Genomic DNA, 27,941 nt, shown 5'->3' on the forward strand with positions numbered 1-27,941 from the left:
GGGGAAAATTATTTCCAGCCCTGTCAACCAGTGACCCACTGACAGCTCTAACTCAAGAGTGGGAGGGTGGGAAGCTTGCGGGGCAAAATGACTCCCAACTCTTGAAGGGGGGCATTATATAGACTTCTTCTCTTCTCTCCCTCCTGTGAGGCACCACAGGAGCCAAGATGTGGGAGGAAATTTTCCCCAGTTGCCGCTTTGTGGCCACACCAAATTTGCCCAGCATGGATTGTGCCTGGAAATTTTGGCCTCTATTCTCTGCCAAAATCGGAGGAACACAGTTGACATGTCGATAGTGGACTGAGGCCCCTCGTGCTGTACCCTCCGTGAATATATTTGCCAGGCTGGCAAGTGTTCTTGAATGCCTCTCATTTGCTTGGACAGAGGTGTGGGCAGCGTTGAAACATGCGGCTGCAATGTAGCCTCTTGTACAAAAGTCAACAGCTACACCCGTTGCTCTGTCCAAATTTGTCTGTGCCCTGCCCATCCCTGGCATTCAGACGGCAGAAGTTACTCACAAGGCAACATGTTCTTCGGGCTGAAAAATGTTCCCTGCCCCGTGCCAACTGAATCCCCCCTTTATTGGAAACTGAAACAGTTGTTTTCCCCCAAAGAACTATAAAGCTCAACAAAGGATATTTGCTCAATGCAATGACAAGCATCTTTTCGATGTGGAGAAAACTGTGTCAGGTGTTTTTTGTTTTTGTTCTGTTTTCTCATTAGGCTTGATTCAACCCTAGCTTTTTCCTTGAAATTTAAACTCTGAAATCGATCCAAGTACTAGACTCTTGACACTTGGTCGCTGCAATGACATACCGTGGTATTTCAGAGATAAGGGTGTGTGTAGTTGTGGTATTATCGTGAGCCGAGTGAGGGAAAAGGTGTGTTGGAGACAGAAACAAGTTGGTAATGTACCACTCTTCTATCATGAATAGTTTCAATATATAATGCTTCCTAAAAACTGGAACACACATTATTTCCTTTACTAAAATAAATATATAATCCATATGTATGTATGAGGGTGGGAAGGTGAAGATATTGCTTTGTTTTGTTATTGTTGCTGTTGTTTATTTTGTGTTTCTATCTTTTTTATGTTGTGAACTGCCCTGAGATCTACAGATGAAGGGCAATAAATAAATTCAATTAATAATAATAATAATAATAATAATAATAATATGTATGTTTTTTTAGGATATTTGTGTGTGTACAACATTTGTGTATGAGTATACACACATACACACATGTATATGACCAGTGTAGGCCATAAGCTGCTCCTGTAAGAGGGAAGTAAGGTAATGGTAAATGGACCCCTGACCATTAGGTCCAGTCGCGGATGACTCTGGGGTTGCAGCGCTCATCTCGCTTTATTGGCCGAGGGAGCCGGCGTACAGCTTCCGGGTCATGTGGCAAGCATGACTAAGCCGCTTCTGGCAAACCAGAGCAGCGCACAGAAACGCCGTTTACCTTCCCGCCAGAGTGGTACCTATTTATCTACTTGCACTTTGACGTGCTTTCGAACTGCTAGGTTGGCAGGAGCTGGGACCGAGCAACGGGAGCTCACCCTGTCACGGGGATTCGAACTGCTGACCTTCCGATTGCCAAGCCCTAGGCTCAGTGCCACCCGCTAAGGGAAGTGGGGACTTTTAATTTGCCATTTTGCTCTTACTCCCTACACACAACTGGTGACTATGAGCCCAGCTTCTTCAAGCCAATAAATGCCCAGTTTTAGCTCCTTAAGTAGCAAGATTCCTTCCGTAGCCAGAAGGGATCAAAGGGACTATTGCCTTGGGTATACAAAGCAGGCAGCTTGTTCCCAACTCCAGCCCTCCCCATCCCAAGACATCAGTCCTTGCTGAGTCCTATTAGCATAATTTGATTGGAAAAGTAGCAGCCTAGCTACTTCGTCCATTAAGTTCATGGTCTTGCCCATCATTCAACCAATCCCTCTGAATATGTGCACTCACAGCATACAGCAACTTAAGGCTAACTAATTCATGTATAACCTAGAGTATGCCTTAAGGGGAAGGCGTTGGGCAGGCACTGTGTGCCCATTCAAGGGCAAATGATGGGGTACGCTGCCAGCTAGAAAACACGATACCAGGAGCCAATGTGGGAATTGGAACAGCTAGGCAATCACCCGTAATTCTTTCCTAATGCCCTGGCACACTTAGATTCTGTTGGTTGGAAGGATCTAGCAGTATGTTTCAAACAAATAAACACTATAGATGGATTTGTGATATGATTACTACAAGAGGCAACTGCTAAAACAACAAGGGGTCAAGAAAACTCAGCTTTTCTTTTTTACGGCTTTCAAAGACTCCAGCTTTATGCATGCAACGCATAACACAGACTGCACAGCAATTATCTCAAAACATGGCAAAAAAATGGGGGGGGGTGAGGATAAGTAGGAACACAAAGAAAATAGCCTCAAAAAGTAGAAAAGGAGGAATTATTCTGCCATGTAGTAATTATTGAGTGATGTTTAATTATTGGGACTTTGCTGAAATGAAAAGGAATAGGCACGAGCCTATCCCTGGAAACAGTAGCAATTTATTACTTCTGGCAAATGCAATTTTTGTCTAGAAAATTATGCAAGGAATGTCAGATAACAGTTTTGTCATGTAACAGGGACAGAAAATGAGTGGCAGAGACTTGCAGTGGTTTTGTCCAACAATGGAAGCAGATACAAAAAGCAAGAAAGATGGCTGTTGGTATGCGATCTTTGGAAATCCCAGAATATGCCTTGCGAGGGGAGTGCAAGTCTTTGCGCTGATGGAAACCAACTGCATTCCCCAGGATTAAGAAGCATGTATACATTAAGAAAAATTGGATTTGGATGCAGAAGAAGTCTGTGAGCAGGCAGTTTCAAACAGCAGCAAGGTGCCTGGTTGCAGTTGTGGAAGAGATTTGAGTTTAAGCACTACCATGGGAACAAACATGGGTGATAATTGTATAAAGTACCCCAGTTAGTAGTTGTTTCTTTGGTGCAATAGCCTGTAAGTGTCAGTGCCTTAAATAAGAAACCACTCACAATTAAGCTGTTTTGCTTAAAATAAAAACAGCTGTTTTTATTTTATGTTTGTTTGGAGGGGCATATGTACAGGGGTTTTTTCGGGGGGGGGGATAAAATAAGTGTCTTTCCATGAAATGGGAAGAATGGGCACTAATAATCATTTGAGGAACTGGGGAAAATCCCACCCTAATGGAAGTGTAAAATCTGCTTCTTCCTCATGAACAATGCATGGCCACTTTATAATAATAATAATTTATTATTTATACCCCGCCCATCTGGCTGGGTTTCCCCAGCCACTCTGGCCGGCTTCCAACAAAATATTAAAATACAATGGTCTGTTAAACATTAAAAGCTTCCCTAAACAGGGCTGCCTTCAGATGTCTTCTAAAAATCCGGTAGTTATTTTTCTCTTTGACATCTGGTCGGAGCACGTTCCACAGGGTGGGTGCCACTACCGAGAAGGCCCTCTGCCTGGTTCCCTGTAACTTGGCTTCTTGCAGTGAGGGAACTGCCAGAAGGCCCTTGGTGCTGGACCTCAGTGTCTGGACTGAATGATGGGGCAGGAGATGCTCCTTCAGGTATACTGGGCTGAGGCCGTTTAGGGCTTTAAAGGTCAGCACCAACACTTTGAATTTTGCTCAGAAACATACTGGGAGCCAATGTAGATCTTTGTGATAATGCAGCCATTAGTCAAGGAAATAAAACGGGAGGTTTCACACATTCCTATGAAAACAGAAACTAATGAAAGACACAATTTTGAAATGAATGGGAGCAATGCAAAGGTGCAGTTGCTTCTCCCAGCCATTTACATATGGGGCTTGTGTAGGGAAACTTCAAAATACCCTTCCCTTGGACACGACCACAATCTGCACATTCATGGCAGCAGAAAAGAGTAAGCATGCTGTTTTGGTACTATTGAGAATGTGCTTTGAGACCCGAATACATTAAACTGCTCCCGTGTCTTGCCACACACACTAATAATAATAATAATAATAATAATAATAATAATAATAATAATACAAGGGATAAGACTGGAAAATATATTTCACTTGAATGCCCTGATCGACTTGTAGCTAAATGATTGGGTATACTATGCAAAGTATATTACACTCCCTCTTATCATGAATTTTACAGCTCTCCGCTATAAAACAAAGCATTTGTTTCTGAAAATGTAACTATTCGAAATCTTGGTGGAATTCTTAGGGTGCAGGAATTCCCTGAATGGCTTGGGGAGGTGCACTTACCATAGCAGTTGTTTCCTCTGTCTCTTTTCCCCCACTTTAAACTGTGAAAAGAAAAGAAAAGTATTTTTACCGCTATTTATGGCGGTGGCTGCCCAGTGGCCCTTTGCCAGACTGCCCCTAGAATAACCCTACATCACATAGTGTCATCCCAGGGGCAATCTGAGGGCAGTAATAGCAGACGAGAAACACCCGGCTGCTGCCAAAGGCAGAACAGGCAGCGGCAAAAATACTTCATTTTCTTTCTTTTCTTCTAAAAGCAGCTTAAAGCGAAGAAAGAGAGAGGAAACTGCTGCAAATGGCTGCCATGGGAAGCACGTCTCTCTGAAATCATCCTAAGAATTTCAATTCCACCCTGAAAACCGTTAAAATGTACCTTCCAATTAACTACCCGTGGATGGGGGGGGGGTTAGATTTTTTTGAGGGGGTGTCGCTCTACAAATTTCCTAAGTACCAATGAAAACGTGACATGAAAAACATTGAGACTAGCATCTCTGTGCTTTAAGAAACATTACATTCTTAGCGGTCTTGTGTGACACGTATCTGTTTAACGGGATTCTCATCTTTACAAGGAAATCACCTCCAAATTTTGATTCCAATCGCTGGCTAGTTTCAATTTCAAGCTTATGTGGCAGAAATCAGAAAACGGATTAATAGCGCAGTCAAAATAATCACAAAAAGTGATGCTACGTTTGCAATGTGTTGAAGCAGCAACAGAAATGTCTGAGCAATTGTTATGGAGATCATTGTTAGCAATTTATTAATCTTGTTTGTGTTTCGCTGAGAGTGTTACATAACCTATAGTTCCGACAATAAAATATAAATCACAAAACACAACTGCGGGGGGAGGTGGGGGGAAATTCTTTGCAAACTCTCATTCTCAGCACTTGTGGGCATGTGTTCTGTTCTGCCAACTGGCTCTGAAATTGGTACCTTCCCAGTTCTCCTTCTCTGCAGTGCTGCACAAACACTGCAGATTATTCTTACTGAGCATGCTTCATCTTTTCCCGTCTCCACAGTCTTGGGCTGTCAATCACCTGTCAGCCCTCACCACATCAGCAAAATGAACACCAATACACTGTCAGCACAGCAGCTGATGAGACTCTGCTAAGGACTGTCAATCAAGCTTGCTTCTTTTATCTGTTCTGGAAATATTTTGTCTCTGAGAAACAAAGGACCTGGTCAACAGTGGATCAGAGTCTAGCATTTACTCTTGTACAATGATTAGGAAACTCTTAACATGTTTTTCTTCCATGAAAAATGATGTTTTATTATTGGGATAACTGCAGATTTCTTCTCCGTACCTTATCATCGGTCCTTTTTTGCATACATAATTATTTCTTTGAACCACCAGAGTGCAACAAATGAAGTAAAATTGCGTTTAGGCAATGATTTAACATTTAAGATCTATTGTTTAGGGAAACATTGCCTAAGCCATGGGATAATTTCTCATTTATCCCAGCAATCCACCGAAATGGATCACTATTATTTCCATTTAACCATGGAGAATCTGGAGTTGAGAAGGGAGTGCTTTGCCGAAAGCTAATATGGGTATCCATTGCTGAGGGGCTTTTGTTTCTAATAATTTTTTGGATAAATCGAGGCACTGAAATAGTCACTTTTCCAGTGGCTTGCAGTAAAAATCAACTTCAAGGGATCCGATGTAGACAGTGATAAATTGGAAGATAATTTATTCTTTGCAGTCCTCTGCAATGAGATACGAATGAGACAACTTACGGAGGTCCACATGGGAAGGCAAGTCGGCAAAAGAATTGGTGAGATGGGTTTGGGCACAATCCGAACCCTACATAGAAATAGTGGGAGGGGGAGAGAGGCAACCCATTGTGACAGATGGCAGCTGGCGCAGTGGTCAGCCCAAGGTCTTGATGCCAGCTCAAAAAAGGATTTGGCTTGCACCTTTAATCAGCTATCTAAATGAACATATATGGCAGAGCAAAGTGCAACATTCAGTGCCCAAGATTTGAGTCTCCCAGTCTCAGATTTTCTTGAAGGCAGGCATCAGTTGGGTTGTCCTTGTAATTTTTTTTAATGGGGGGCAGGAGATGACAGGCACTCCCTTCACCTATGAAGGAGCTTTTCTGAAGGTTTTGTTTTGCTCAAGTTGGTGCTATGTGTGTGTGTTGTGTGTGTGTGTGTGTGTGTGTGTGTGTGAGAGAGAGAGAGAGAGAGAGAGAGAGAGAGAGAGAGAGAGAGAGAGAGAGAGAGAGAGATGTAATGATGATGATGATGATGATGATGTTTATACCCCGCCCATCTGGCTGGGTTTCCCCAGCCACTCAAGGCAGCTTATAGCACATAAAAAATTGTAAAACATTAGACATTAAAAACTTCCCTAAACAGGGTTGCCTTTAGATGTCTCCTAAAAGTCAGATAGTTGTTTATTTCCTTGACATCTGGTGGGAGGGCGTTCCACAGGGTGGGCACCACTACCGAGAAGGCCCTCTGCCTGGTTCCCTGTAACCTCACTTCTCACAGAGAGGGAACCGCCAGAAGGCCCTCGGAGCTGGACCTCAGTGTTTGGGCTGAATGATAGGGGTGGAGACGCTTCTTCAGGTATACTGGGCTGAGGCCATTTAGGGCTTTAAAGGTCAGCACCAACACTTTGAAATGTGCTCGGAAATGTACCGGGAGCCACTGGTGTCCACTTCCAGTTACCAGTGTATCTGCTGCATTCTAAATTAGTTGTAGTTTCCAAGTCACCTTCAAAGGTAGCTCTACATAGAGTACATTGCAGTAGTCCAAGCAGGAGATAACTAGAGCATGCACCACTCTGGTGAGGCAGTCTGTGGGCAGGTAGGGTCTCAGCCGGTATACCAGATGGAGCTGGTAGACAGCTGCCCTGGGCACAGAATTGACCTGCGCCTCCATGGACAGCTGTGAGTCCAAAATGACTCTTAGGCGGCACACCTGGTCCTTCAGGGGCCATGAATGGTGTATGTGTTTGTGTAGAAGGTATGTTTGTGTGGTCTGCTTAGAAATGGACAGATCTCGCTCTCCCTGTATTTATAAAGCGAGATGACCGCCACAACCCCAGAGTCGGTCACGACTAGACCTAATGGTCAGGGGTCCCTTTACCTTTACTTTTTTACTAACCGAGATCACAAACATGACAACTAAGGCTGCAATCTTACATGCCCCTATTTGGAAGTCCTATATGGAATTTACTGAATAAATAAGCTTATTTTGGCCTTAAGTCATATATAAATTAATAATTAGATTACTGGAGCACTGGACTAGTAGTTCCTGAGCAAAATTGTGTTTGTGGAGAAGATGGAAAATAAATGTCTTTGCTTTACATTTGCAGAGGCATTTTAAAAAAATAAATAAATCACAATTTGAGAACTATGTATTTTGCGGAGCTCTGATAGTTGAAGGCCATAACATAACATAACATAACATAACATAACAACATAACATAACATAACATAACATAACATAACATAACATAACATAACATAACATAACATAACATAACATAACATAACAACATAACATAACAACATACAAGATCTAGGCACTGGTGGTATAGAGAATGGAATCTTTTAGTTTCTAGTTCCCATAGAAACTCCACAATGCTAAATACAATACATGAGTTCTTGTAGTGTTTATAATGCTTAACCAAAGAGCATGATATTTTTCTCCATGGTTCCTTTTTAAACATGTACTATTTTTTTAAAAAAAAAAAACCTTATTTAAATTGTAAAAATAAAAATGTTTTTATCCACTGACAAGTTAAGATGCAGTCCTAATTCTGTCAAGGCAGCATCAGGACTTAATGGGGAGGTGGGATATTCTGTCCCCAATATTCTGTCCCCAATATTCTGTCTGCAACCCTGCCATTCATATGCCCCAGGGCAGGAGGGCCCCCTGAAAACCTTGTCATTTTGCCACTCCAGTTCCCAGGCTGGCCCAGAAAATAAGCCCAGATTGATTCCCCAGAACTTGTTTTTCACCTCCGCCAAGCTAAGCAGTTGGCTCCTTACCTCTCTCGCCCTGACCTAGCCACTGTGATCCACGCGACGGTCACCTCCAGACTGGATTATTGTAACTCGCTCTCCGCGGGGCTGCCCTTGAGACTGACCTATGAACTCCAGCGGGTGCAGAATGCCGTGGCGAGACTCCTTACGGGGTCCTCGCTGCGGGGTCACATTCACCCAGTGCACTGGCTCCCAGTGGAGTACAGGATCAGGTTTAAGGTGCGGATTTTAACCTTTAAAGCCCTATACGGGCTAGGACCCTTGTACCTACGGGACCGCCTCTCCTGGTATGTCCCACAGAGGAACTTATGATCTTCAAACAAAAACATCTCGGAGGTCCCAGGCCACAGAGAAGTTAGGCTGGCCTCAGCCAGAGCCAGGGCTTTTTCAGCCATGGCCCCAATCTGGTGGAACGCTCTGTCACAAGAGACTAGGGCCCTGCAGGACCTGACATCTTTCCGCAGGGCCTGCAAGACAGAGCTGTTCCACCAGGCCTTTGGCCAAGGCACAGTCTGACCCCGTCTCTCCTTCTGTAATCCTCATAGAACTCTAGCCCAATGGTTGCCATTAATTCGATATGAACTGATTTCATAATGAATTGATTTTAGAATGCTGTATTATTTTACTGTTGTTAGCCACTCTGAGCTCGGATTTGGCTGGGGAGGGCGGGATATCAATAATTTATTATTATTATTATTATTATTATTATTATTATTATTAGGAGCAGGTCCAGCTTAGGATCCAGTCAGGGGCATAGGAAGGGGGTGTGGTGGGGACGGTCTGCCCTGGGTGTCATCACTGAGGGGCGTGACAAAATGCCAGGCGACACTCACCACGGGGCCTGCAGCATGCCTGAGCCACGTGTCTCTCCTGGTGTGATGGCCTGGGAATCTGATTCAGAGGCTGAACCTGAGGAATCCCAGCCTGCACAGGAGTCCTCACCTCCAGAAACAGCTGACCCGGGGCTGGGGCCTGAGCCTGAAGGGTCCTCACCTGTGCCGGATCCTCAGGTGCAGGCACCAGCTGGGTCTGCTCTGGCTCCGGAGGTGATGGAGGACCCATTGCCTGCAGGTGCTCCACTCTCAGCCCCGTCAGGGGAAGGTGAGGTTGCCTCTGGATCCGGTAACCCTCCAGCCTCTCCTGAGATGCAGAGGCTCAGGGCAGAAAGGCGGAGGGAACTAAGTTCCTGCAGGAGGAGTGCTCGCCTCCAGGCCAGGAGAGGCGAGTCACCTGTGGACCGGGGCCGCCCTATGCCTCGGGGCGGATAAAAGCCAGCCAGTCCCAGGTTGCGGGAGCAACGTTGTTGGTAGCCTGTTCCTGCCGGTACCCTGTCCTGCTCTTCTGCCAGAGTTCCTGACCTCACCTGACTCCTTGCCTTGGACCCTGCTTCAGCCTTGATGGACAGCCTCCATACCACACCCTCGACCTCGGACTGGACTTGGACCACGCCACACGGTAACTCCCCGGGACCAGCACACCTGGGAGTGACACAGTGGCTTGGGCACCTGTAGGCTCCGCGCTGCCCCAAACGGTCTGCCCGCCGCCTCCCCCTCAGCTGTAGGGCGGCTGAGTGGGAGGAGGCAGGCAGACACCTCGGAGGCCCCACAGAGCGTCCTCCCTGGTTGGCCCCGTGGGCTGCCCCAGGCACCCAATCAGCTTGTTCCGCCGCTGGATCCAGTGAAGCTCCCATTCCTTTCCCCGTATCAGAGATTTGTGATAGCTACTACAAGTGGTGGCTTGTGCCTGCCTGCATCTAGGGCAGGCGCATTAAGGGGTCGAGGGGTGCCTGGCCCCCCAAGTGCTAGGAAAGGCTGCTTGAGCTGGCTGGAAGAACCGTCCCTTCTGGGCAGCAGTGGCAGAGTCGCTCTGTTGCTATGACTTAAGTATTTCACTGATTCACATCCTCATGAAACAAGGCAGATTAAAAACTTACAAAGCCGTGCAGCAAATACTTTCCAACACATTCAGTCGGAACAATCCTTGTTTCTTTTCTCTCCCTCTCTCCCACCTGCAACACCTTCATGTTTTGAGTTCAACATCTTGGAAGATTCTTACATTTCTTGTAGTGACTGGCTGTCACTGCATCACCCACACAGATTTAATCAGTTATCTCTGGGTGTTTATTTGACAAGTGCTGCCTCTTTCCGGAGGAGCCAAAGGAAAAGCTACTATGAACACCATTTAAAGGATTATTGTTGACAGAATTACTATTTCTCGCGTTTCAAAGCAAGTGATAACTGTACAGACCTTCAAATTACAGCCTCCAGCAAAACTGGTAGTGGCTGATCTGTCCCAATTAGGTTGAGTCAACTTGTCAGATATCAAATTTGCTAGTTGTATTATCAGTCTAAGAGGCAAAGATATATCAGTAAAAAAGCAATTAATGTCCAGTTAGATTGGACAGGGCTGTGCTTCTGCAAAACAGGACCGCTACATACGAAAGAATTTGTCAAAGAGTAAAAAAGATTCCTGTCGCCACAACTAATTTCTAATGACTGTGCTGTCTGCTAAATGTGGAGAGTTCAAAACGGAGCAAGCCTGTAAACCGAAGCCCTGACTGAAAGATGAAATAATTGCAAGACCCCCTTGAGAGCTGGTGATCTAAGAACAAATTGTTGTTGTGATTTGTACAGCTTTTGTTTTCTCGTTAACTGGGGAAGCTCAATTCAGACGAGGACCGACAATGGCAATGGATGCTTCCGTGTTCTTGTTCATATTCCTTTTTTTTTTAATTACTTATGTTTGTGTGTGTTGTATACAAATGTATAGTTAAGCAAATCGTATTTAATATGCCCATAATTATGGCTCTGTTTGTTTGGTGATTCAAATGCAACAAAAATGTTAACCAATTATTCCTTACAAGAGCTACTAATTGTATCCTTCCCTTCCATAACTACTTCTATCAGTTACATTTATTCATTATTATTATTATATCCCATAATTCCCTGCTTTGAGGTCAATTATTCCAGCAACATCTGTTGATGGTGGGGGCATCTGTTGACCCGAATTTAGATCAGGGGTAGCCAACAAGGTGCTCTTCAAATGCCCTTCAACTCACCATCATCTCCATCTAGCACAGTCAGTGGTTATGGATGATGGGAGTTGTAGTCAAACAACATCCAAGGGGGTCACAGGTTTGCCACCCCTCACTCAGGGCTTCTACCTTCTTGGACCATCAATAACATATTTGCTTCTTTGCTGACATTATATTGGGTTCTTCCATTTGTGTCAGAACTAGCAATGAACCAATTCTTTCTGCATAGCTTGCGGCAAGCTTTGACAAGTCCAAAAGTTTATTAGTCAGTCAAGCCTTAGCCTATCAGGATTTGACCCCCAGAGCCCAACAGGCCCAGAGTCCTCTTCAGTTGTTCTCTCCTCCTCACACAACTGCAACTGTGTTGTGTCTGCTGATCCTGCCCCACCATTGTGTACTCATGCTATGGATATTAGGGATAAATGCCCGAAGTGGGGTGCCCACACAATTCAGAATCCTAGTTGATTTTAATTTGCACAGGGATCCTCCACCCGTATAGCAGGCACACCCAATATGTGGGTGGCTGGGAAGGGGGCTGGCAGGAGAGATGGATTCAGGGTCAGAATCACATGAGGGGAGAACAGGAGGCACCTATGTAAGGTCAGGCATCCCCAAACTCGGCCCTCCAGATGTTTTGGGACTACAACTCCCATCATCCTTAGCTAACAGGACCAGTGGTCAGGGATGATGGGAGTGGTAGTCCCAAAACAACCGGAGGGCCGAGTCTGGGGGTGCCTGCTTTAGGTTCTACAAACCAATATCAGCTCATGTTGTCATGAGCGTCTCCACCCCTATCGTTCTACCCAGACACTGAGGTCCAGCTCCGAGGGCCTTCTGGCGGTTCCCTCACTGCAAGAAGCCATGTTACAGGGAACCAGGCAGAGGGCCTTCTCGGTAGTGGCGCCTTCCCTGTGGAACGCCCTCCCACCAGATGTCAAAGAGAACAACAACTACCAGACTTTTAGAAGACATCTGAAGGCAGCCCTGTTTAGGGAAGCTTTTAATGTTTGATGTATTACACTATTTTAATATCTTGTTGGAAGCCGCCCAGAGTGGCTGGGGAAGCCCAGCCAGATGGGTGGGGTATAAATAAATAAATAAATAAATAAATAAATAAATAAATAAATAAATATTATTATTATTATTATTATTATTATTATTATTATTATTATTATTATTATTATTATCATGCAGGCCTATTCTTCTAACTCAAAATCCCTATCCACTTCCAGAATTCCATACCCTCCAAGCGTCCCAGAATTATAAAAGTCATCCCAGCTTCTGATTTGATCCCGGAATGTCCCTATTTCCCCCTCCAGTGCCGCTGCCGAACTTGGGGAGGAAAATGAGCCAGCACTTGTCCTGAGCGGCAGTAGCAGCGGCAGCATCCCTTGATCTCTCCATGGCCACCACTGACGTTCTCCTCTCTTGGGGAGATCCGAGTGGCTGCTGGAGAGCAGGTGAAGAGGAGGAGAGGCTGACGCCACCACAATCGGCCCTCGCATGATACGCCGGCTCTGAGGTGGAGGCAGAGGGCAGGGGTGCCCTGGGCGGAAAGAAAGGAGGAGCTGTGCGGAACAAAATGAGTCCATCTTTCGTTTTTTGAAAAATGCTTTACAGTGGGCGCACGGGTTGCGAACGTGATCCGTGCAGGATGAACATTTGAAACCCGCGTCTGCGCACGTGGGTGTTGCGATTCGGCGTTTCTGCGCATGCGCAAAGTGCGATTTAGCGCTTCTGCGCATGCGCGACCGGCGAAACGCGGAAATACCCCGTTCCGGTACTTCCAGGTTTCGCCGGTCCGCAACCCAAAAAAACGCAACCTGAAGCAGCTGTAACCTGACTGTATGCATCACCGTCTAATCTTGCCCCTTTCTAAAATTTATCTGCTGGTGAATGCTTTTATTTTTTGTAAATCTACCAAAGAATAAAACCAAATAAAACCGGGATTAATGAGTTTTCTCAGGACAGTGTAGGGGGGGTGCCATATCCCGTTGGTGTGCTGGTGGTGGACTCCCCCTTCTTCTGATAGGAAACGCTGTGCTGAGGGGGCAAAAAATGGGGGACTGGGGGTCAGTTGCAGCAGAGTGAGAAATGTCCCTATTTTCATCTGAGGAACGTTGGAGGGTATGGTATTCTATGCTCAATCATTCCCAGGTAACCGTTTAATCAAACATCTCCCTAGCACAGTGCCCCACACCCTCCCAAAAAAAGAGAGAGAGAAGAAAGGCTTATTTTATATTTTTCTATCATACCCATTTCTCTGAAGAGACTCAAAATGAAATCCAGTAGATATTCAAATTAACAAATTGACAATATCCATTTAAGAAAATTCAGCAGCACAAAACTAACAAAGGACTGAGACAGCAAAATCCTAAAACTAACTAAAGATGTAAATAAAACAACTACCAGGTTTTTATCAGTATAGCAATGGGCCGTGGTCAGCAAGGCAATCCAGAGAATTTAGCACAAGGCCCCAGACGACGATCAGAGCATGAGTATGTATTTCAAAATGCCTATTTTTCTGAGCAAAAAAGTTCCGTCTGTATCCCACCGATCCTCCAAGGGGTTGTTTCATTTTATTCTCAAACCTGTGACACCGTTTAAGAGCAAGTGACTTTCCCAAGTTAGCTTCGTAGCTGAGCAAAAAAAGTTGAAGTCTAAAGTTGAAGTCTAATGCTCTAAAGTTGAAGTCTAATGCTCTTCTCCATGGCAAGCTATTATTTGCAACTCAATACACACTGAAAGAGTGTCATGACAGCTGCCCTCTGAGACTGTATAAATACAACGAAGCAAAAGTGAATATTATAATGCATTTGCCTCTTACTGTATCGCTTTGGTCCATCTTCCAAACAAAATGAAAGAGTTAAGGTTGCATCATCTTCAAAAAACTCCGTTGCAAAGGCATCCCACCAGAGGTTGTCACTGTCCTATGAGGGAAGAAATCATTCTTTTAACAGAAAGAAATCAGTTGTAATTTGCCTTCTTTTCCCCCTTCAAGTGCACTTTCTTTTTAAAATATATTCTCAGCCAAGAAAAATTATGAAAAACTATTGTAAGTAATTCAGTATGGCTGGGTATTGAAAAGAAGAATCTCATTTGCAAACGTATAGAAATAAACACCTTCCGCAAAACAGCGATTCTGCATTAAATCAAAACACAATTTAAGACACAAACTCAACCAATTTTTGGCATCCCTCAACTTCAAGGTTTCACTTAATTTTTGGCTAAGCCTGGTCACATAGTGTTTTGCCCAGGATTATAAACACTGTATGACAAGTGGTCAGCCTTGGCTGCCATTTCCACAAAAATCACCTCACACCATCAATTCTACCATATCACTTTGTCCCCACAATCTGTTCCTAAGATTGCCAAGTCATTTTTTTATTTTAAAAAAACTTTAAAAATAAATAGTATATTTATTCTTATATAATATTTATTTTATATTTATAAATAATCTACCACCAAATAATGTAAAATCACACTAGAATAAGCACTGCACTAACATTATAATAACACTTTAAATGGTGTTATCAGCATCGTAAGTACTATTATTTATTTTTATTTATTAAATTTCTATAGTGCCCTTCATCCAAGGGTCACAATGTAAAACCACAAAAATATGTAACATAGTATCAAACAAACAAATTAACCCCCACAGTTATTATTTATCACTACTAGTAAATAATTATTATTAATAATTATTATTTATTGCTACCACTACCAACCACATATTTCTGCAATTATTGCATCCAAGACCTGACCACCCCACCGTCCCTTAAAAACAATGAAAATTACAATGATAATCTCAAGATTAGAATCCCAAATTCAGTGATTTTCCCTACTAATTGGCCCCCTTGAGAAAAGAATATTAATGACACACACACCCTTCAGAAAAAAATTATTTCCAGACAATTATTTCCCTTTGTGAATTTCACTTCCATCTTAGAAGACAACCACAGTAAAATAATTCCTGATCAGCTTAGGACTGTGATACTTCATGATCTTCCCGGACATTACCGGGATTTCAATTGACGTCCGAGGGGAAAGGCAGAGTTTTGTTTAAAAAAAAACAAAACCAAACAAAAAACTCAACAATTTCGTGGTGTCCTGGTTTTTACTTTTCGAAATATGGCAACCCTAGATCAGCTCCGAAGCATAAATTTTCTAAACCTGGACAGTGCATTGTCAATCGAACTTTTGAGATACCAAAACTCTCTCTCAACAGTGGCGTAGCGTGGGTTGTCAGCACCCGGGGCAAGGCAAGTAATTTGCACCCCCTAACCCGTGGATTTGCGCCCCCTAGCCCATGGATTTGCGCCCCCTAACCCTAACCCCCAGATGTTGCTCCCGGTGCGGCCGCCCCCCCTGCACCCCCCACGCTACGCCACTGTCTCTCAACACAAAGTATATGGGTGATATCCAGCGCTTCCCCCTCCCCAAAAAAATGTTTAGGGGTACTCTTATTTTCCTGCTCATATTGAAATACTGCCCCTCAATGAGGCCAAACTTCGATTCACAAAATGTTTAGGGGTATGAGTCCCCCCACGTCCCACCCCCAGAAAAAAAGGACTGGTGATATCTAACATTGCCTGACAGGACTAACCGCCCACCCCACCAAATCTGCTTCAGACGATGTTGTTGTTGTTAATATTTATTTACACCCCTTTTTCCGTGATAGGACTCAAGGTGGCTTACACATAAAAGTGAAAACATAAAAGTAATTTTATAATACAATTTTTATTGGGTTTTTCATCTTTAACAAGATTACATCTTATAGTATAATCACAAAATAAATTCACCCCCCCATGACTTCCCCCAACTTCCCTTTCTGGTTTGTAACATATTAACTTGTCCTGCTTGTTATCTGTCCCTAAGTATAATAATCTTTACATTAACCATTGTTATATTTTTATCCTTTTAACCTCATCTTTATATTTTCTACAATTGTTTTGCTGGTTGTAAATGTTTTTAGTCAAACCCTGCTAGTGAGTCCATCTCCTTACATTGTTTCTGTAAATACAACATAAAAGGTTCCCAGTCTTCTTTAAAGTCTCTATTTTCCTTATCTTTAAGTCTTTTAGTTAGATTTGACATTTCAGCATATTCCATCAGTTTTTCTTGCCATTGCTCCTTTGTTAGTATTTCATCAATTTTCCATCTTTGGGCTAGTAGACTCCTAAGCCGCTGTTGTGGCATACATAAATAGTTTCTTCTTATCTTTTGGCAAATCTTGACCTGAAATGCCTAGCAAAAATCTTCTGGTCTCTTAACAAAGGTTATCTTAAACATCCTTTTCAATTCATTATACAGTGGTATCTCTGGTTGCCAACAGGATCCGTTCCGGAGGCCCGTTCGCAACATGAAAAGAACGCAACTCGCAGCGGCGCGTCTGTGCACACATGGGTTGTTATTCGCCGCCTCTGTGCATGACATCATTTTGCATGTCTGCGCATGCGTGAGCAGCAAAACCCGGAAGTAACCCTTTCCGGTACTTCCGGGTCACTGAAAGAACGTAACATGAAGCGGACGTAACATGAGGTATGACTGTAAATCATTTCGCATAAAAATTATTTTAAAACATTTAACCCAGGGGTTGTCAAGCTTGTCCCTACCACCCACTAGTGGGTGTTTCAGGATTCTAGGTGGGTGGTAGCGGGTTCTACGGCACAAGTCCTCCCATCGAGCACTGGTGGGCGCTAAGGAAATTTTACCACCAAGAAAGATGCATTAGTGGGCGGTAGGTATAAAAAGGTTGACTACCCCTGATTTAAACAATGATAGAAGTAAAACTGTACACATATATTTAAACTATTAAAATTGTAACAACTGAGGAGGTTCTTACATAAAAAGGACTTTGCCGTCAAGTTGAACATCCAACTAGAGTATTGACAGCAATTAAGACTATTGTACAATTCCAGCTGGTGGCAGACCTCTTTGGGCATCTAAGAGACTAGATGGCATCAATGAATTTACCTTTGCACCTCATTCTGAATGTGTGATGCTGTGGGTACAGGTGTGAAGGCCTGGGACTGGGGGGAGAAAAAAAATGGACGAGAAAGCTTTCCTCCCTCATTTTCCCCCACCCGAAGTCTTAAAGGTAAAGGGACCCCTGACCATTAGGTCCAGTCGTGACCGACTCTGGGGTTGCGGCGCTCATCTCGCTTTCCTGGCCGAGGGAGCCAGCGTACAGCTTCCGGGTCATGTGGCCAGCATGACTAAGCCACTTCTGGCGAACCAGAGCAGCGCACAGAAATGCCGTTTACCTTCCTGCCAGAGCGGTACCTATTTATCTACTTGCACTTTGACGTGCTTTCGAACTGCTAGGTTGGCAGGAGCAGGGACCGAGCAACGGGAGCTCACCCCATCGCAGGGATTTGAACCGCCGACCTTCTGATCGGCAAGTCCTAGGCTCTGTGTGTTCTAGCGCCACCCGCGACCCTCACCCAAAGTCTTAATTTCTCCCCAAATGGTTGAGAAAGTGCATCATGAAATATTTTCTTTGAGAAAGATGAATAAGATGAGTATAAGACGAGGTGTCCCAAAACAATTCTCATAAATTGGGAAGACTTTTCGGGATGCCAGTGTGCAGAATCAGATTGTTCCAATTCCTGTACGCCGAGTACAAGCAAGTCCTGAAGATGACAATCCTCAAATACAAGAGTAAGATGCATTTTTAGGGGGCACTACCATAACCACAAGAGAAAGGAGAAGGAATCGGTGCCTTTTTGCTCGTGGCAATTGTAGGTGGATATGTTTCTGTCTTCTTGAACAGGCCCCAAGAGACTGGGAGTGGAAGGAAGTACAGAGTAACACGAAGGAGCTGAAAAATATGCCTGAAGTCCATTTTAAACTTTTGAACATTACAGAGCACAGAACATAACCAGGAATGCAGTCTGGGATTCTGCCAAACATATTGTAACATGGTGGCAAGTTCTTTGCACAACACAGCCTCTGATTCCTTCTGCTTCTCATCTACTTTAGGTTCTTCCATCTTCTGAAGCATATAAAAGAAACTGGCCTATGTTTGGAAATGCTCAAATCAAGAAATGAACTGACATGCGAAAAGGTAGAGAAGCTTTTTTCAATCCAGGTAAACCTTCAATTTTTAGAAGTCCATGGTAAATACGGTAACAAATATGAAGAAACAGAAACTGATATTGATGTTCTGAGGCTGATCAAGTTTCATGTAGTCTTTCCCAGCACTTTTGAATGAAAATAGGTGCTTTGTGGTTGCTTAACGCTGAAGGAGAGATAATGATTTTCAAAATGCATATTAGTTTTCTTTGTTTGAGTATAATATTGATGGGTTCTTTTTTATTATTGTTTTTTGCCTGATCCTCATAAGTTGTCAAAACCAATGAGAAGCTAGTTCCTTGCAGTTCAATTGCTCGTTGCTCCATTTGTAACAAAGCATTCAAAAGGTATTTTCAATTTGTAATTATTGACTGAATAAAAAGGTACCATTGATATACCAAACATTATAATTTTGTGGGCAAACCAACTTATACATTTTGTCTTCCTAAAGTAACAATGTGGCTATCGGTCATATTTTTGTGTTTTTATATTGTTAAACCATCCCGTGATCCTAGGACAAAGGGCGGTATAGAAATTTGACAAATAAATAAAATAAATAAATGATAAAATAAAGTGAAGGGTGCTAAAAATAAGCAAGTATTGCATATCTTTCCATTAGCAACAAATTTCCGTTTGCAAAATAAACTTGATCCTCGCCCTGCAACCCATGGCTTCAAAACTTCCAGAGAGTTTACACCTCTAGGTGTGAGTCTGCAAACAACTGGAAGATTCTCAGAGTCTGTCAGTCAGTTTGACTGGGCTTTCAGAACTGTTGGGAATTACAAGTTCTGATATCCCAAAAGACTGTTTATGTATGCGACAACAGCTGCAAGGACGTTACTAGCCCAAAGATGGAAAGAACCAACAGTTCCGACCAAGGAAGATTGGCATATCAAGTTGCTGGACTATGCTGAAATGGCAAAACTGTCTGGGAGACTCAGGAATCAAGAAGATAAGGACTTAAAAAAGAATGGGGGGAAATTCTAATTTACTTAGCATACCATTGTGAAGAAGAAGAAGAAGAAGAAGAAGAAGAAGAAGAAGAAGAAGAAGAAGGAGGAGGAGGAGGAGGAGAAGAAGAGGTTGTTATCTGGACTGTAAAAATAACTGGTAAAGAAACGAAAAATATGGACAAATTAAAGAAATGGAAAATGTGGAGATGTAGTTTCAGAAGAATTATTTTAAGGACCCATGCAGGGGAAGGGGGGAAGTTGCCAGATTCAGAGAATCTCGTATATGGATATGGTAAAAACTTTTTTCTTTTTCTTATTTTGGATTTGTTTTTGTCAAAACCAATAAAAATATTTATTGAAAAAATAAAATAAAAAACGAGAACTGTTGGGCAGAGGTTATCAAACTGTGATTGTGGAAGAGTCGGAAGTATATGTATTTGGTACTGCTCTTGATTTGATTTGTTGCCACACCTACACACCCTCACAATTAAGATCAAGTTCATTAGGACGAAGATCAAATTTATCAAAAAGGCTAAAAAGGCCCTGGCTTACAGCTCAGGATTTCTGTAATATGGCGCAGGTTTGAATGATGCAAAGGGAAAATCAGTAAGTGGTCTGCTAAACCCCACAGCAGCCTTCAAGTGGTGGTGCAGCAGCAGAGTTTGAGAACTTCTGCCCCAGGGGAAACCAAACTCACATGGCTTCTGGTCAAGTCATGTATTTCTTGCTTTCATTTATGTATAAATATAAAAATTCTAGTGGCTGGAAAGTGTAGTAATTCAATTATGGAGTTCTACATGGAAAAAAGTATAAACATCCATTTTCTATTGCAATTTGAAAGCCATCCCAGATTTTTAATCAGATGTTTTCGGCATGCTTTAAATCAAGAAGAAAAAGAAGAAGAAGAGAAACTGAAGGCAGTTGACTGCAAAAAGTTCGGTAGGGAAGGCCTATTCCCAATTAGAATCATATGTTCTGAATTTTGCCAGGATGCCAAATGGCATTCGGAGCCAAATGGTGTAGGAAACCAAACCAGGGTGGGTGGGGAAGTATAATTATAAGGAGGAAAGACGGTTTTTAAAATTCCACTTTTCCAACAAAGAGTCAAGGCTTCCCCCCCAGGCACCCTCAACTCAGGCACTGACAGGTTACCTGGGATTTTGGCAAAGTAATTATTTTCCATTTCAGCAATAATGAGATATTACCATGGCAACACTCCTTTCACATAGCACACTCCTGCTCTCAAACGTTGAAATAATGGACCAAAAAATTAATACTTTGAAAAGTACTTTAAAAATGCATTTAAAGCAGAGGACAAAAGGAAGGAAAGAGCAGAAGAAACTAGACAGAAGGGTCAGGAGGGGAGAAGTGACCAGTGATCTTTGACATCTACTACACGCCGGTTTTTCTTCCATAAAAAATGCACTCCATTTAGTCCATGTTAATTTTTTCCTTCTATTTTCTGTCATGAATTTTCTTCAAATAAAAATTATTTAGAGGATTTTTAGAGAAATGCTGGATTTCATTGTTACTATATTTCGCAACGTCTGAATGCTGGATGATGCAGAATTACTCTGCACTGCTGATATAAAGTTTGACTGTTAAAACTGTTAAATTATCCCCATATATATTGCAATTTCAGCTTAATGTATAATATGAAGAAGTTGCCTCTTTCAGATCTCTTTACTGCAACCATGCTCTCATTGCGAGTCATGGATAACAACTGTGGACTTTAAATGTACAGTCATACCTCATGTTATGTCCGCTTCATGTTATGTTCTTTCAGGTTACGTCCCGCGGCAACCTGGAAGTACCGGAAAGGGTTACTTCCGGGTTTCGCCACTCGCGCATGCGCAGAAGCGGAAAATGACATCACGCGCATGCGCAGAAGCGGTGAGTTGCAACCCGTGCATGCGTAGACGCACCGCTGCGGGTTGCACTCTTTTCATGTAGCGAACAGGCCTCCGGAATGGATCCCGTTCGCAACCAGAGGTACCACTGTACCTGAAAAGGCACAGTCAGTCACCTCTTTGGGGCCTGATATGTTTCCAGTGTGTATCTACATGCAGAAGGTTGTTTCCACTCGCTGGATGAGGCCAAGGCAAAAGGTCTTTAAGACCATGAAGGTCACGTTTGGTGATTTCCCGAGTAGGCTACTACTGATGCACTATGTGAGGGGCAACCCTTGTTGATGGTACAGTCGTACCTTGGAAGCCGAATGCCTTGGCTCCCAAACAAATCGGCTCCCGAACGATCGAAACCCAGAAGTGAGTGTTCCAGTTTTGTAATGATTTTTCGGAAGCCAAACGTCTGGCACAGCTTCTGATTGGTCCTGCAGCCAATCGGAAGCCGCGCTTTGGTTTTCGAATGGTTCCAGGAGTCGAACGGACTCCCGGAACGCATTCTGTTTGAGAACCAAGGTACCACTGTATGTATCTGTATGATTTGCCCTACAAATAAATAATAATAATCTCAAGTGCCTCCTGCCATAGCACTGTGGATTGAAGTGCTTTCCTATTCTATTTTAAAAGCGGGAAATATGATCATGGGTATCCTTCTTGGGTTGGGGGGACATCTGTGACAGATGCTTTAGCTGAGATTCTTGCATTGCAAGGATTGTACTAGATGATCTTTGGAGGTCCCTTCTAACTCTACAATTCCATGATTCTATGCTTCTGTTCCACTTAACTTGGCTCTTGCATTGTTGAAAACGGCCAGACTATTTCAAGAATAATCATTATGTTTTCTTTAGAATAAAAACAAATTATGGATTTTAATAAGCACTGGGTTTGGGGGAGGTATACATACATAAACTTTATTTCAGAGCCCAATGTGTAAGAGAAGCTAGTTTTGTGGTGAAATATGCATGCCAAAGGTCTCAGTAACGTTACTTTTAAAAAGGGTAAATGACTGACTTGTGTCAAGAGCTATGGTTTATAGAGGTATAGTATACATATATTTTTAAAAAGCAACTACAACAAATGCTCTTAATGTTTTTTGCTTTAGTTTGGTTTTGCAAAGCGGGTTCTCCTTCATGGAGAGCACGTGTTGCGGTGGGAGCAACCATGACATCCCCTGTTGCTGGGTGGGTTAGTTTGGATGGCCACGAATTTGATTGGGCACCCCCAATGTTGCTGGGGAAAATTGATGGTTGCAATTTTATTTGATTGATGGGGGGGCTATATAGGTCCCTGTGCGCAGCGTTGAGCTTCCTCTTTTCGCTGCGCACATCGGATTACCCACCCGTTGTTGTTGTTGTTTAGTCGTTTAGTCATGTCCGACTCTTCGTGACCCCATGAACCAGAGCACGCCAGGCACTCCTGTCTTCCACTGCCTCTCGCAGTTTGGTCAAACTCATGCTGGTAGCTTCGAGAACACTATCCAACCATCTCGTCCTCTGTCGTCCCCTTCTCCTTGTGCCCTCCATCTTTCCCAACATCAGGGTCTTTTCCAGGGAATCTTCTCTTCTCATGAGGTGGCCAAAGTTTTGGCGTCTCAGCTTCACAATCTGTCCTTCCAGTGAGTACTCAGGGCTGATTTCTTTCAGAATGGAGAGGTTTGATCTTCTTGCAGTCCATGGGACTCTCAAGAGTCTCCTCCAGCACCATAATTCAAAAGCATCAATTCTTTGGTGATCAGCCTTCTTTATGGTCCAGCTCTCACTTCCATACATCACTACTGGGAAAACCATAGCTTTAGCTATACGGACCTTTGATGCAAGGTAATGTCTCTGCTTTTTAAGATGCTGTCTAGGTTTGTCATTGCTTTTCTCCCAAGAAGCAGGTGTCTTTTAATTTTGTGGCTGCTGTCACCATCTGCAGTGATCATGGAGCCCAAGAAAGTAAAATCTCTCACTGCCTCCATTTCTTCACCTTCTATTTGCCAAGAGGTGATGGGACCAGTGGCCATGATCTTAGGGTTTGTTTGCGCTGACCTTGCTATGCCTGTCATGGGGTCGTCTGCTTTGGGGCAGGGGCCTGGTAGGAATTTTACCATTTGGCTGATTGGCTGGGGCCATTTGGGTTTGCCTACTGCGTAGCAAATCGTCACAACCTGTAAGGTTGCGGTTAGGCATTGTTTAATTTTTTGGTTGGTGGAGGGGTAAGGGTTGGCTGTGCCTGCCCCTCCAATGCTGCTGCTGCAAGGGAATTCCATTAAAGGAATCCACGGGCTCGCCATGCTTTTGTCCGTATCCCTGACAAAGGGCTAGGGCCAGGGAGCATTTGGGGAGAGGTGACACCCAGCTCTATTTTCTCCCCCAAATTGTTTACCCTTACTGACTTCCACACAGGTGTGGTTGTCAGTTCTGTTCCTACCTCCAAGTGGGAACAGATAGTCACAATCCAATGCCTAAGCAACCACTCACATACTGTAATTCAATAAAGTTGTGGCCAAAATTATGCCAAAAACCAAAACAAAAATGATGTGCGAACTGTGTTTTTATTCAGGGGTGTCTTGGGTGTCCTTGACACGCAATTCAGTCTTGAGTACATCCAACTGCAAGCCTTTGAAACTTATCCCTTATCACACGTGAACTGAAATCTTTGGGGCCTATCCCAAAATCTGAAGCAGCAGCCTGGATTGTATTCCTGCTGATCATTGTTTCACATATCTCTTGATATGGCTTGGCTTGAGTGCCAGTGCTTGCTTCATATCGTTTTGGAGAATGGCTAGATGCCATCTCGGGAACAATGTCTGTTTAAACAGGCAGTGAGATCTGAAGGCTTGGCGTGAGGAGCAATGTGTTTTCTATTTAACGATACTCATCCAGTTTCTTGCCAGAAAGTCTACTTGATACTCAGAGCACAACACCAGTTTTGTAAGTGCCTTATTAATTAACTTACATTTTTGTTTAGGTTCCAACTTGGAATCCATCTGAGCTTTCTGCAAGAAAGATGGTTCCAGGTTTCATTTAAAAAAAGAAAAACAAAATCCTGAATCGGCACTATATGAAATCTCTCAAAGCACTCTGAGATATCGCCTGTAATTCTTTGTGCATGTAATTCTGTGTGCATGCTCTCTAGTAAACTAAAACGACAGCTTGGGATCACCTGGTGAAATGGATTGACAATATTACCGGTAGAAAAAACCGAAGTACTTCTTCAACAATGAATACTTAAATTAATTCTCGCAAGATGCAATAGTGCCTAATCTATATGATTTTTAAAGAAAGGAATTGATTCCTTTTGAGGGATTAGGTTTATGAATGGCTATTCACTGTGGTAACAAAACTGAACTTCCTTGTTGAGAATAACTGTACGTATGAATACCTGGTATGAAAACAGAGAATGGCTGTCTCTTTATGCCCTATTTGTGTGCTTGCCCCAAAAAGGCAATTCCAAGGGGGATTTATGTTTCCGGAAATGTCAGTATGATTACACTGACATTTAGACAAATCAACCCATTAAAGACTTAACCTCCAGTATTGTGTGAACTTTTTTATTTTTAAAAAGAATACCACTGAGAGAAATAATCAAGTGTTTGAAACAAGCTACCCTTTCAGGGAGTAAATAATCTTATTACTGTACATGCAACCTGGCTTGTTGCATCACCATATTCTGGCAAAGGAAACTACTGCAGGAGTACTCTATAATGCAATGGAAAAAATGGAACATATTTCCGGAACAGACACTCTGCACATTCAGAGACAGTAATACTTTAATGAGACTGATAAAATGGCATGGTGAACATGCCATCAGGAAGTATCAAAAATGCACAAAATAGCCTTTTCTTGGTTTACTCCCACTTAGGTTTGCTAAGTCTCTTTCAAACAGGAAATCTTCCAAATGGCAAAATCTAAAATGCAACCTCAGGGAGGATGCAGCGCAGGGGTCAGCAAACTTTTCCAGCAGGGAGCCAGTCCACTGTCCCTCAGACCTTGTGGGGGGGGGCAGACTATATTTTGACGAAAACAATGAACGAATTCCTATGCCCCACAAATAACCCAGAGATGCATTCTAAATAAAAACATACATTCTACTCATGTAAGAATACCAGGCAGGCCCCACAAATAACCCAGAGATGCATTTTAAATAAAGGAAACGTTCTACTCATGCAAAAACATGCTGATTCCCGGACCATCCACAGCCAGATTTAAAAGGCAGTTGGGCTGGATCCAGCCCCTGTGCCTTAGTTTGCCTACACATGATGTAGCCCTGTTGTTTTGCTAGATCCATTAAGGTGAAACTGCCTATTGTAAGAACAAAAAGGGTTATTACTCTTCCTATCTACCCCAAATGGCACCTGTTAAGCTTGCAACATGTCATCATGCTGAGAATTAGGTTTTATCTGTTTTGATTTGTGAGAAACTGAGTCAGAACATGATATGAGTAGGACTGCACAGGAGGAGGGACAACTCCACGGAAGCCCACTATTCTTGGCAGCAATGCAACCTCTCTTATACCACAGAGTTCTGCCTTTATTTATTATGAAGCCATAGATCTAGATAGACATATGATGGGCAACACTGAAGAAAGGTTGGTTTCCAATATGCTTTGACTCCTTACAATTCAGGGCCGCAGACGGGCAAGAGGAGAATGAATTATCTGCTACTCGGAACCAACAATAACCTGAGTTGCTAAATGAAAGCATATGTCACAGACCAAGCTATTTTTTATTTGGTGTGCCTTTCCCCCAGTGGACTGAAGGTGATGTTATTGTTTTTAAATCACATATGTGTAGAATAGAATAGAACAGGACTAGAAAGGAACTGGGGGAAACAATAATAAAAACGACATCTCCAAGATTACAAGACAGCATATAGTGAAGTCACCAGGTTTATAAAGCTATTAGCTTATCTTTTACAACATTTACAATGAAATCCCATAGATGCCTACCCAGAAGTAAGTCTCATTGGGGTTTACTCCCAGGTAAGTGGGCATAGCACTGCAGTCTTACTTTGGTGCTTTGGAATAGAGTAAGATTTTGCCTGAAATGCTTTGGAGGCTGTCCAACTTGGCTCAGAGTCTAAATCCAGATTCAGAAAAATGAAGCTTCATGCTTATCCCAGTCACTTTGGGCAAATAAAAATGGCCCTATTTCTCTCCCATCTGACAGAAATGCATGAAATTTACAGGCATATTAACCCCTCCTAAGTGAATAGTGTATGCCAAATTATAGACAAACAGGTCCAGGGGCTTTTGTGCCAGGTTGGTGGGAGTGAATGTTTTTATTTATTATTTACTTATTTATTTATACCCTGCCAATTTCCCTGATGCAGGTGGCGCTGTGGGTTAAATGCTGGCCACATGACCCGGAAGCTGTACGCCGGCTTCCTCAGCCAGTAAAGTGAGATGAGCGCCGCAACCCCAGAGTCGGTCACGACTGGACCTAATGGTCAGGGGTCCCTTTATGAAGCTGCCTTTAGTTGCCAACCGATAGGAAAGCGAATTTGGAAGCTACAGCTTTTTAGGGAAAGGATGTGTGATCCGCATCTGTTATTAAGCCTCACATCACAGCAATTTCATATTTCTTCCTTGAAACATGTTGAATCCTAAGATTTTGTTGTCTAGTGTGAGCTGACTTCATGGAGTATGTAGGCTATAAGTGGGGCTGTGAGTTTTCCTGCAGAAATTGAGGCAAGATGGAAAATCAGATTAGACCCAGCTTAGGTGTCCCACTGTGTGTCATGGGAAGTTGTGAAATGCCAACTCTTATCATTGTGTTAATTTGTCAGTTAAAGTGGCAGGTTTTTTATGTTCACAACTGTTTGTTAATGCTTCTCAGCATGCAAGTGTTCAGAACAGCATGCTAAACTCAGTGGATAACACCGGCTTATAGATACACAAAGCAGAGTCACACCTGTGCAAATTGAACTCTAAATTACTACTTCACCACAAATACTGGGTTGTGCTTCCCCCATTTGATCTGTGCAGTGGGGGGGGGGAATCACATTATGGAAAGGGAGAAGTTGTTGCTAGGAGTTTTTTTTTAATGGGCTAGACTTGAAAGATATGACTTGTGCTGGGAGGTTCTTTTGAAATAATTTACTTATGAAAGTGTAATGGTGAAATGAGCTTCAGATATTTTTTGTGTGTGTGACAAATATTCGAATTAACATTTGAGTGCTTTGAGATATTTCCAAGCAAATAATCTAACCATGCAACAGTATTCCCTGACAACAGGACAGCACTAAATGTTTGCAGCGTTCAATTTTTTGCTACACACACACACACACACACACACACACACTCAGGGGAGAGGGAGAATTGTAAACGGAACTTGATTCTTTCCTCCCTCTCTTTTTCTTTTTTTGCGGAGTGGCTGCAATTCATAGCATTTTCTTCAAAACCTTTTTTTTTTTTTTTTTTTGCTGTGATCTTTAGCAATGACTTCCTCAAATAGCAACTCATGTGAATAGACACTGTGGCACCTACAGAACTGCAGGCTGTCTAGGGAAAATCTCTGTGCCATATTCCATGGGTACCCCCACTGCTTCCACTCATGTAGACAACTTTTGCAACTGACAGCTCTAGGTTTAATCAGAGGGAATGATTAAGGAAAGTTCTTGTTGAAGTCACCTCGTCGTCTCCACCTTGTCTGTTCAGTTCTCTTTTCTAGTTCCGCTGGAAAGGAAGAAAATGCCAAACATTGTGCTTCTGCTTTGATGCCATGGGCCCACACATT

At 43.0% G+C, this 27,941-nt stretch overlaps 1 protein-coding gene across 5 annotated transcripts in view; it reads right to left on the reverse strand.

Moving 5' to 3' along the window:
* Positions 1 to 27,941, reverse strand: part of LDB2 (LIM domain binding 2) — a 246,301-nt gene that overhangs the window by 123,399 nt on the left and 94,961 nt on the right. For 3 of the 5 annotated variants that reach the window (XM_081207872.1, XM_081207871.1, XM_081207875.1), the window contains exon 2: positions 14,114 to 14,216. In XM_081207872.1, coding sequence (XP_081063998.1) covers positions 14,114 to 14,216 — 103 coding nt within the window. Of the gene's footprint in view, positions 1 to 4,257; positions 4,299 to 14,106; positions 14,217 to 27,941 lie in introns of all 5 variants that reach the window. The other 2 variants (XM_081207873.1, XM_081207874.1) reach the window with 2 other exon arrangements.

Source organism: Podarcis bocagei, assembly GCF_964188305.1.
Source record: "Podarcis bocagei genome assembly, chromosome: 9".
Lineage (NCBI taxonomy): Eukaryota > Metazoa > Chordata > Lepidosauria > Squamata > Lacertidae > Podarcis > Podarcis bocagei.